At 36.8% G+C, this 12050-nt stretch overlaps 1 protein-coding gene across 4 annotated transcripts in view; it reads right to left on the bottom strand.

Moving 5' to 3' along the window:
• The window catches only part of LOC136985031 (nephrin-like), an 86862-nt gene extending 76149 nt beyond the window's left edge, over positions 1–10713 (bottom strand). For 2 of the 4 annotated variants that reach the window (XM_067282222.1, XM_067282223.1), the window contains exon 1: positions 10368–10709. In XM_067282222.1, the coding sequence (XP_067138323.1) occupies positions 10368–10440 (73 nt within the window). In that variant the 5' untranslated portion in view covers positions 10441–10709. Of the gene's footprint in view, positions 1–10367 lie in introns of all 4 variants that reach the window. The other 2 variants (XM_067282221.1, XM_067282224.1) reach the window with 2 other exon arrangements.
• Between the last annotated feature and the right edge of the window lie 1337 nt (positions 10714–12050).

Here is a 12050-nt window from a genome sequence, read left to right as displayed (position 1 = left end):
ACATTAAACTATTAAATGTCGATAAATTTATCAGAAATCTTAAACCTGTATTTTTCATTTAATACAATAAACACGGCTGGTTTCTTCTTAAAAACTATAATTGGCAGATGTTTTTATTAAGACGAGCTAATGTTTTCCCCTTCGATTTTTATCTCCATCATCTCAATAATCAAGCCGTTAATAATTTAACTACTCGGTTTTTAAGAATGTTTTTGTATAGAATATGAAGAAAATTTCTTAAATAGAATAGACAGATAAATTGCTATGACATGATAAAATATTTTAAAAATTTATTTTCGATACACCATTCACTATTTTGACTTTTTCATGGTTGTAACTGGAGAAGTGAGGCAGAAGGAAGAAGAAAAGGGGAAAATAGAATCTATTCGTGGTAGTTGGAACGGCTTTTATGATTTACGCCGGTTTCTGGCACGTTATATATGATAATTCTCCTCCATTAGAGCCTCGATCCTTATTTATACTCTTATATCCATCGAACGAATTAGGCGGAACGTTGGAAGACCAAATCGGAGACAAGATTTATTAAAAGTAGCGAATGTCATTTTGAAGAGGATAAGTGTCCCCGATGTTTACAGTCTATTGTATCTCGATATTAATTGCAACTGGCGAGATCATTAGAAACCATCGTTTAATTCTATTACAATGGAAAACTCCTTTCAACCGTCACCATACATCATCGGACGTCATCAAAATTTGTCACGAAACGGAATGGTAGGAAAAGGAAAAAGAACAACGTCGCAATTTTGTTTAAAACGTTTGGCGCATCGATAACATCGACAATTTCTTTAGCGGGGAGATGCTAAACTAGCTACTATCGAAAGTCGATGAGACCATCCTTATATCCGGAACAAATGGAAGACGACAAGAAGAAAAATATTATGGGCGGAAAAAGGATTTGGAAGCTCATGTTTCGAAAATGGAAACTGTCGATGGTTTAATGGTCGACGGAAAAGATGCTGCGCCGAATTTACATGCAACTTCCATTTGGAGGGATGGGGAAAGGCAAACCATCATTAAAACATCGACCGCCAAACGACTGCTTACATCGACAGATGGCTAATAAGATATGAAAATTCAATCGCGCTTCTAATGGGAGAGATCTCGGCCGGACACTTTAGAACCATGTACGACAGACAAACGAATCGAACGGTCCAGCGCTTCTTCATCCTCCTTTTCTCAATCAACTTTATTAACATTCAACTCTCGACATTAGACCATGTTAAAGTGGCGCCGATCCCCCGTCCATCGATTTTTCGTTTCGATATCGAAACTTTCCCCCTCGTTTCTTCGACTGTAGCCAAACAATTCTTGTTTTTATCCGACTTTCGACGTCATTCGATAATACTCGGGGATTACTGATTAAACTTTGATAGCATTAAAGAAGAGCGGGTCGACGAATAACCTTCCACATCCCAAGTAATCTTTTCTTATCTAACAAGAAGCGGTTAGAATTGTTTCCAAACTTCTATCATTTCCAGTTAGATATTTCGTTTTTTCTTCTTGTTTCTCCCCCTTCTTCTCGGTCAGGAAATGGCGGCTCCAAATTGGTTCCGAATACATTTCCCGAAACCAATTCTTCCATAAACATTCGACCTTTTCCAATTCGGATAAACCGATTGCTTTCTTTTTCGTGTAAATAAATAATGTTCATTTCTACCGAGATTAGACTAAAGATAACCGAGATAAACAGCAGCAAGGAACCATGTTTCTCTTACGCGATTGAAGAAGCAAGCAATTTTTTTCATTATTTACCAATGTCCCGAATTTCGGAAACACGATTTTTGAGTTTAGCAGTAAAGAATAAAATTCTATTTAAAGACCATTTGTTGTTGCATCAATGGGGTTGGTCTGCTAGTGACATCTCGGATGCTCTCGAGTTTGGCTGGTCGACACTCGGAAAACTCTCCGAAATTGGTTGCATTTAATCACACAGAAAACAAGGATGGTTGTCTTGGAAACCGTACAAAGACGACACGCGTTTAAAAAAACAATTCTCGGTTTCCTCTTTTTTTCAATTCCTCGTCCTGTATTACGTGTCTGGATGACGTCACCTTACGATAGACCCGAGAATAAGATAAAGGAAAAGAGAGAGGTCGACAAACTCGGGGCCCGATGTAATTATATGGCGGGAAGGGCCGATCCTTCCAGAAACTGGCTGGACCACTTCGAAAACCAGACTAGGCCCGGGGCTAATTTTACTTACTACGAGGCAGGTGAAAATATCGACAGGAAGTTATTAAAGCTTCTTTTTATCGCTCTTCCTTTACAGAATTTTCTAACATGTAGAGAAACTAATTTTATTTATATGACCATCTGCCTACGTTTATCGATCGATCGGTGGATGTTCGACCCATGCTGCTTTTTGTTTCATTTCTTCCCCCTGTTGTTGTTTCTCTTTTCATCCCTTCAGGTGTCAATCTCCCGTCGAAGAAAAAGGCTACTTGACAGTTTATGACACTAATAAGGAAGGCAAAAGTCTCATCTAAGTGATACGGATACGGAAAATGTAGCTTTATAAGTTCAGTCAAAAATCCATTTTATAATTTCTAGAAAAAAAAACAAAGAAAGAAAGAAAATCGATTTCCGGCGAAAATTAATTGCACGACATAAATAAATTTAATGCTAATTGAATAGTTAGCGAGCGTCCAGGGTAATTCCGCGCAAATATTACACCGCGTGGCATTTATAAAGCGGAAAATCGATTTTAAAGCAGCCGAGTAGCCGTTGGAAAGCGATTCTAGATCCATTATCTAAAAATATAAGTAGCGAAATCCGAAAGAGCTTTACGCAAACGGGGAGGGCTTAAAATAGAAGAGAAGCTCTTTACCCCGTTAAATTTAGTGCGCGATATCTTTTAAAACCCACCAGCACGTAATTCCATTCTGGGAATTAACATTAAAACTGCTTAATTGACCGCAATTGTAGGTCGATCCCGTTATCCCGATAAAACACTATTCCGGAGGAGGAAGAGGATAAGGCGCGCTAGTTTACTGTTCTATTCTTCTCGTCCTTCTATCAATCGGTGGAGCATCAGAAACGGATAGATAACAAAAGTAAACTCACGACTTTCGACCACCTTTAACATTTTTATCGATCCAAACAGGAAATAGGAGGTCGGGTTCTTTCGATATTTACATTAATATTGAAGAATATACACAGAAAACGGGCACGTGCGTATGTCCGACGTATTAAACGTCGGGTCGGATCCATCACGTATCTATTGACTACATACATTAATTATGTCTTTGTGGGTAGTAAGCCGACGGGATGGGTCGAAAGTGATCGGTGGTAACATGCAGCTGACGGTTTTTATAGATATAAGCACGCGTATCACGAAGGGCACGCGTTTAACGGAGCTAACCGGGACGCGGTCGGGGTTAGTCACGCTTTTATGTCGCGATGACATCATTTCCGCCAAAGACAATAGTGATCGAAAGGTGTTTATTTAGAATTGCTTCGATTCACGAATGTAAATATCGGATATAACCGTTTCCATTTACAACTTATTAACGGTACTTCGAGCCTATGCCAATTCAAATGTAACGGTTTAGAATGGCTCCATTCGAAAAAGACTCTAAACATCAGAAATGTTTACAAAGAATTGCCGATCGTTTCCATCTTCTATTAACACTCAACACGAACTTAGCATATTTAGTAATCTCTTGTTGATAGTGGAGATGAAAGAAGAAAAGTTAAAAGACTTTTAATAAATCTGGGTGGTCCTCTGCTAAACATATAAAATTTAACAGCTAATAAATTTTAATAAGATAGTTTATTTGAATAATACTTGAGAAAATAGTAATAAACGAGTGGAAAAATAATTCCTCCTTTAATATCATTTCCTTAGTCAACAGTCATTAAGACAACTATAATGCCCATCCATCTTCAAAATCATATAAAAGCTCTTGATAATTTGGCAGAGAATCTCCTTGATTCTTTAACTTTTCAACTTTCCTTTATCTATTATAGTCGAAGTTTATTGTTTTTAATAACTATTCGTACCGCATAATGTCAAAATAATGTAAGAAAAAGAAAAGTAAGTGTACATTGTAGCGTAGTCCGAATATCAGGATGAACTGACTTTAATGAGAAACATAACTGCCAAGTGGCATCTAATTCAATTTTAGAAGTATAATTGCAAAGTGGCGGATGTATACATGAATATCAAATCGAGTCTCCTAATAGATTGCGCCGTGTCCTTTCGGAAAGCTGCCAGTTCCACTTCTCGGCTGCTAAATTTAGTTTTGTCCTGGATCGATCTCCATCGCCTTCTGAAAGCTTAAATCCGAGTTGAACAACCACGTGGATCGGACGACGAGTTAACTCGATTTTGTCCCGAATCGGCTTTTAAATCACCAGCCCGTCCAGTCTGACGTGTCGTCGACGTAACAATCGGCGCGTGGAACGTCCGGGCCGGATCTCGCGATAAATTCCCTGTGCGTTATTTCCGACGACATTGGCCACAGCTGCCGCTTGGGGGGAACGAAAATCATAACCTCTGGACCACTCGGTCTACTAGGTGGCCTTACTAAACTTCTTTTCCCCCGACATTTTCGATCCCCTACTAGGAACGAGACCGGACGGCCCGCTCTCCTGATGTTCGATGTCCTTCGATAACTTTACTGCCAACAGTTAGGGGGTGGGAGGATCGGGTGGAACGGGCAGTTTTATGGTAGCCGCTCTCTCCTTTAATAAATACAATGTCGGCTCGACATCGGGATCCGACGACAGGTGCGGCCTTCCATGTCCAATAACGGTTTCTATCCTTCCTTACGCCGTGTATATTATAGATTATTGGACTGCCTACATTTTTATGGCGGGTCTAGGGATGTGTCGAGCGGAGAAGTCGCTTTTAAAGGGTGTAGTCTAAGTTCCCATATATATTTTTCGAATTTAAGTAACTGTAAAGGCGACAGGATCGATTTTTTTCCAAACAGTTGGGACTCGGCGACCTAATCTCCATCTGAACAATTCTTCACTTGTTATTCTTCGCACGCCGACCGCATAAGCTGACAGAAAGAAGAAGCGCGTATTGTATGCTAATTGGAATCTGCAAATAAAATCTTTCGATCTTGACCTTAATTTGACAGATTGTAACCGGTCCCATGCGACAAATCCGGTCGCTTCGATTTGTATTTTTTTCCCCCTCCTATATTAAGTTTATCGAAACAAAGACTATTCTAATCTTTAAACTCTCAGATAATCGACTCGATAATTAGGTAGCGAATTAATTTTCTAGTGGTTACCGTTAACGAAGAGTTATAATTGTGAATAAAGTTTTTATTATTTCGTTCTCTAGTGGGGATCTACTTTCTTCGTCTAATGAGACACCTTAACATTGCCAGATCTGAAAAATGTATTAAGAAAAATATGTTTCTCCTACAGTTAATGATTTCACTCCCTTTGATCAACCATCGTCGTCTTTTCCCCTTTCTTACCCTTAAAAGCAATAGACTAGTGCGTTAATTAGAAGTCACTGATATTACGCTCCTTCAATGCTTAATTAAGGTTTCTCTCGACCACAAACGTCTACTGAGAGGGGAATTTCCCTCTTTTTTTTGTGAGTCTTTACAATCCACGTACGGCTTCTAGTCGAACCAGACGAAAGCGGTGGTCCTTTACTCCTCGTTAAGTCACTGGCTTCTTAATGTCGCGACTGAAAATTTTATTTTTGAAGTTACCGCTCGAGAAGTTTCTTTTTTTATTATTATTTTTTTTTAATTGGAAAGAGAAATCTGTACACTTTTGATAATCACTGTGGCGTACGATTTATTTTTATATACTTACTCTTCGATTTATTCTCCGTTTGTCGATGTTCATTTACCAATTACACGTTTTGACAAATGGTCCGGTCGTTGGGGAGTTTGATAAATGGCCAAAATATTTCACTATCGACTGATACCGTTGCTAATTTCTTTCCACTGTAATTAACATAATTACTTTTATAGAATGCTAATTTGTGGCAGCAATTTGAAGTCATTAATGTAATTTGGAAAGTTCGAAAGATGCGAATCGAATTCTAGAATAGAGAGGAATATAATCCTTAAAAGAAACAAAAGGAAACAAAGGACATAATCTACAAGTTACGTAAAAACATTATTACATTAGCAATTCGCTTTCAGAAATTTTATTTAGAATATTTTTTGATTACTTAAAAATTAACAAAGCAGATTACACTCGAGAGGTTATTTCATTAAGACTTTATTAAATTTAGCGAATGAACATACTTAAATCACAAAAAGAGATAATCGTAGTTTACTACGAAGCATAAGAAATTTTTACTACTTCTAAAAATAATATTTTAGATTTTTGTCAAAACTCGACCTCTCGGGCTAAGCAGGAAATAAGTTGGCAACTAGAATACATGCGGACTAATAAAGAAGTCTAGAAGGTCAAAAAAACTTGATATTACTCCAAGTTGTTCAAACAGGTTCTAAGGTCAATGTTACGCGCTCGAGTGCGAGTTCTAGGCCTACATATGGATAAAGAAAACTCTGGGTCCAACGACACCGTAGTAAATTGCTATCAAAACTGGTGTTGGGGTAATAAAAAGTGATTAGTGTTACGCGTAGTACTTAATCGTAAACTTTTCTAAAACGAAAAACAAAAATATTATAATAACTATCTTGTAATTTTATCAACCTCCATTTAACAGGTTTAATTTAAAATACTGTATAAATATTTATTTATAGTAGAAAATTATGTAAAAAAAAAATATATAGATCTTTGTGTTACCTCATTTAACCAATCATCTATTGATCGATATTCGATTTTCATTATAACTTCTAAGTTACGTAAGTTACGTTCGATATAAATTGATAACACCCAGACTGGTTGAGCAACATTAGAAAATAATTTAAATTATTATCTCATTTATTTATATGTAATTTTACGATATATATTTATTAAATTGAAAAGAGTCTTGTCTTTACTTTTAATTTTGTAAATTATATATCTAAATAACTGAGAATAGATAAGGCTATATAACAAGATCGAAAAAGAAAGACCACAAAATCCAAACAAATAGAGGATTATCTGCTAAACGAAAGACGAATTCCAGAAAGGAAAAAAGACGGAAAATATAAATATGTCAGATTTGGGTGGCAAATGGAAATGTTTTAAGGGTGCTCACCCGTATCTTTTTCCGGCTTCATGCATTTACAATGAAGAGGGGGTGTGAATCGAACCAAAGTCGAAATAAGACAATCATCGTTTTAGTCTTTTACTTCGGTAATGTTATATGAAAAAGAGAATGACAAAAATCTCCTCCACTTTGGAATATCAAGGAAACGAAGCGATTTCCCCAAGCGAAAAAGACGAACGAGCTTAAGAAATAGACTGCATTTCTTGGGATAGTCAGAAGAGTAAAGCTAGAAAAATAAGGGAAAGACGGCATTTTCCTTTTTAGACACAGATGTATCCCATATGGCGAATAACGCCCACCCCCTCGCGACCAAGACGACAGCACGGGCCCATCGCCTCTCCTTTCTCGTCCTCTGCAGGGTATCAAATGGCCAGTCTTCCTTGTAGGGGATGTCTGCGTGGGTCGGGCTTTATATACGGTCAGCTCCGATTTGGTTCTTTGTTTATCTACCAACGACCCCCCAAAGTTGCCTACAGTAGAACTTCGAAAATATAAAGCCTATTATAGAATTATTTATTGCACGAAGAAATAAAATCCGAATTTCTCAGAAGTTTTGATATTAAACACGCTTAAGCGCACGTTTTTATTCAGATTAACTACAATATTTAATCTGTAAATCGGCAACATTTGATAGGAAAGACTTCTTTCGGTAGCCATTAATAATATAATGGAAGAGAAGAGTAAGGCATCGGATTATGTTGCTAGGTAAAGATTAAAGCATCGCATCACGTATTGCTATTGACGTTTCGTGTCAAATGCATATACACAGCGCAATAGGATATCACCACTTAGCCAACTAGCCGACCATCTGCCGTATCCTCGCCCCATTTCGATATTTAATAAATTGGGATGGATAGCTAGCCTAGTATTAGCGTTACCGCCTATCCACATCCGGCATTAATGCGCCTGGCAGTGCCAAGCAACGAAACACGAACCTCAATTCTTTATAAGAAGCAAGCGAGTAGAGTCTGTAGAGAATATCTACCCATAACCAGCACACTTTGTTTTCTTTATACAATTGTTCTCATTCGTCTCGCTTTTCTTATGTAATTATAAGTTTCTTTTAAATTAGAAATCGCTATCGACCAATAGATGCTACGAGACGTAATGTCAAGGTTCAGGTGGCACAGATGACCCGATCAAAACCGCTGAGAAAGCGAATGAGGTCGAGGATGAAAATGCTCTACTGACATTTCCGTTCTGATTAAACCATTAATACGTGTAAAAAATATCACTTTCTACGAAATAAAATAAATTTAAATTACACGGTATCGTGTACTATTGAGTGCAAAATTCAATCCAAATCCTTTATAAAGGGTGTGCCACGAATACAAATAATCTTTCATCACTTTGTTATAACCTATTTGCCAATTAAACTTAATTACAAAAGTGATATCTGTTTAATTTACGTTCATCACATTTACTTACAAACTCTATTTATCTCATAAATTTTTACCAGTAGGCTATCTTTTAGAATTACTCGCCTTATCAGATTCTCGTATGTTTATCGAATTAATTAACCGAATTCCGATAACTGACCTATCAATTCTATAAGCATTCACGAATGCTCTAGCATTATCCGAACCATCCTCTGGGAAATTATGTTATAATAGGATATAATAGCGATAATAAGAGGTTCCGGAAATATTAAACCAATTAAAGATGATACTCGAGTTGCGATCTTTTTGAACTATTTCTACTCAGATAATTGTCGTTTCTGCCAACAACCCATCCGAGAAGAACGCTTGTCTGTTTGTTGTTCTGTGGATGTCAAACACGAAATTTTATCGGTTGTTTCGTAGCTAACAAAAGAAAGATGCGAACCGAGTCAAAAATCGGTCACTGACGTGCGAAGACTATATCAGTAAAGAACAAAACTAGAACAAAATGCTCTTTTTTTAATCCATTGTTCGAATGAATGAGCAGTGAATTGAAAAAGGAAAAGCTCGGTAACACTTTTCGACACTTACAGAAATGAATCTTCCATTTCATTTATTTCTGGAAAGATTATTTTTTTTTAAAAAAAAGAGAGAGAGAGACACTTTTTAAAGTTATCAACGTGAAGAAAAAACGTAAATAGATGAAGGAATAATTAGTTTAAAAGTGCATTTTATGACCTTTTGTGTAAGATAAAGTGCAGTTTAAGTGAGCGATAAAAAGTTAACAAATTCCAAGTTTCAAAATTGAATCAAAAGAAAGCTTGTTCTTCAAACATTTATGTAAAATTTCGTCTGTAGATGTTCGTTAGGAGATGAAACTGTGCGTGATTTTCAGAGGTCATTCAGGCGATACCTGACTTGGAATATTGCTTAAAAACTTGATAAATGAACCAATCAAAATCATATCTCTCGATGACGTCATCTCCAGCTGTTATTTGATACTCGATGCACGTGTTTGCTGGCCAGAAAGGTGGAACTGCGCAGGTGTAACCAAGATCGACGATATTTTTAAATGAGGCTTTTGTTTTCTTTACGAAAAACAAAACGGGACAGGAATAACTCCGCAACTTCTAGCGGCGCGCAAAACTCATAAACAAACTTCGTATCGATCGGAAATTAACCAAATCTCTCGTTCAGATTACGATATTTATTGTAAAAAAACACGATAAACTTTAAAACGATTTTCTTAGCCACATAAATTCGACCAATAATCAAATTATCACTCCGTTTGAATAAAAATTCCAACGAGCGATAGTTTCGAGTTTCGCTTCAATTTTTATTATTTAGGAAAAAGATATTTCGTTCTTTTTTTAAATTCGACGATAATAGAAGTATAAAACTGAAGTCGGACACCGCGACAAATACTCGAGATCGATTCAAACTTCGATTTTCGATGAAGAAAGAACTCGACAAAGTGACTTTAGAGAAGAGGTGTCGGCGGAAGTTCGCCTTTTTCTCTTTTTCTTAAATTCTCTTTTAACATATCTAAAATAACCGTAAAGATAAACAAACTCGGACCACCCTCCTGGTAGCGAGAACGGAATAAGGTACGGAAGACGTCATAGATTGGAGCGCGATTTGAACTGTTAGAAACAAACAAAAAAAAAAAAAAACAAAGAAAGAAAAACTGATTCACCAAGAACAAACCGTTTACGTCTTTTTCCGATCGTTTAACTCTCAATAACTTTTTCAATCAGTTCTTATCTTTTAGAAATTTTTCCCGGGAAACTGGAAGACGGGAAGAGAATGCGGGATGCTCTTACCTGATTTAAAGCAGACCGTTGCGGATGCCAGAATGAGCGTGATCCTTACTCTTTCCAGGCACAACATGGTCATTAGGGAACATGGGCGCTTTAGAAGATATATAACACGTTAAAGTCCCTCGTGTCCACCGCTCGGGTAGTTTTTCTCGTTTCCGGGTCCAGTTATGTAACTAGAGTCGATGGTACCTCCGTTGTCACCGCGCCGACTGCACTGTAGCCGGTCCCAGCAAACCGACACTCAGATCTGGGCTGGGTAAGGCGCCGGTTCAGCTGCCCGAGCTTCCTGCCGCTCGACGAGCATACAGATCCCTCTGTTGGAAAAATATCGAACTAAACGATAAATCCCGGTTCCTTCCGAAATCTTATCGCTGTAATTAAAACGTATATGAGTTAATTTGGCGATAATAGTCCCGTTTACAAAATACCATTTTTTTTTTTATTTAGAATATATACTTCTTTTACTCCATAAAAAATACAGCCAAGGTGACTATCCAGATGCGTGTCACGTGTTTATCACAGAGACTGGTAAATAGCGCCCTCCCGTGTTAAGGGTCAAAGCACGAATTTTTTAAAACTTCAGCGGTTAAACACTTTCTCTCGAAAGTTCTTCTGTAGAGAATTGTCTGCCCAATCGAATCTTCGTTCGGTATTTTAAGTTCGGCATTGTTATTTCGTTGGCGTCATAATTAAAAGGCGATAATAATGAAAGAATGATGCCGTAGACCGGAAACGACCTGAATGGACCACAAAACGCCTCTGTGGCATCCTGATAAATGTATGCAATTTCGCCAACAACATCCGATATACATATTTTATGTCTCGTTTCCTTTAATGATTTTTATTCATAAATTCCATAGAGGTCGAAAACTGACGTCACCGGTTTTAATTTCCTAAAGCGATATTGACTTAATTTAAAGTGAAAGTTGGGGTCTGGACCATCCATTTCTATAATTACGCTTCGAGTTATTCGTGGAAATTGAAATTTTAATACTAATGATTTACTTTGAACAAGAGTTCTCTCGATACGGCCAATGAAATGATATTTACCTCTCTTTATTATCTCCGACTAGTTTATTTGATTTTAATTATTATTATTAAGCTTGCTGCATATTATCGAACGTGTTACACTTCCTATTTCTTCGATCTTAATTACAGATTTATGAATGTCGTAAAAAAATCTTCGGAGTTATCTTTAATTATTATTTAAAATACGACACTTTAAAGTGTAAATTATCTGTATTAAATTCTGTTATTTATTAATTTCACTTTTATAATTAATAAAGTATAAAAATTATAATTTTTGATTCAATATTTATAAATTTATTGAGGCTAAATTTCGAAATATCGATATGAATATTAAAGAAATGTATAATTAAGGAAATTATGATTATAAAATAACGTTTATATTTCGGACGTAATATTTTATAACATTATTAAATTTTGAAAATAAAAAAAATTTATAATTTCTAACTTATGATGTTTCGTCGATATTATTTATTAAATCAAAAAGAATTTGTTCAGCATCTTTTTACGTTCATCCTGCACCGTATCAAAATTCGCAGGTGTCACTGATGGGGTCGAGAAGGAAATGCCACTAGCCACGTGATTACGTGGCCGCCATCTTTGTTTGTCTGATGGATTTTTCCGGGCACAGATGTAACTTCAGCGCCACCTGCTGGCGGT

The sequence above is a fragment of the Centruroides vittatus genome, unplaced genomic scaffold (genome assembly GCF_030686945.1).
Source record: "Centruroides vittatus isolate TY-2023 unplaced genomic scaffold, ASM3068694v2 contig_943, whole genome shotgun sequence".
Taxonomy (NCBI): Eukaryota; Metazoa; Arthropoda; class Arachnida; order Scorpiones; family Buthidae; genus Centruroides; species Centruroides vittatus.
Note: the sequence above shows the minus strand (reverse complement) of the source record. Positions and strands in the feature narration are given on the sequence as shown.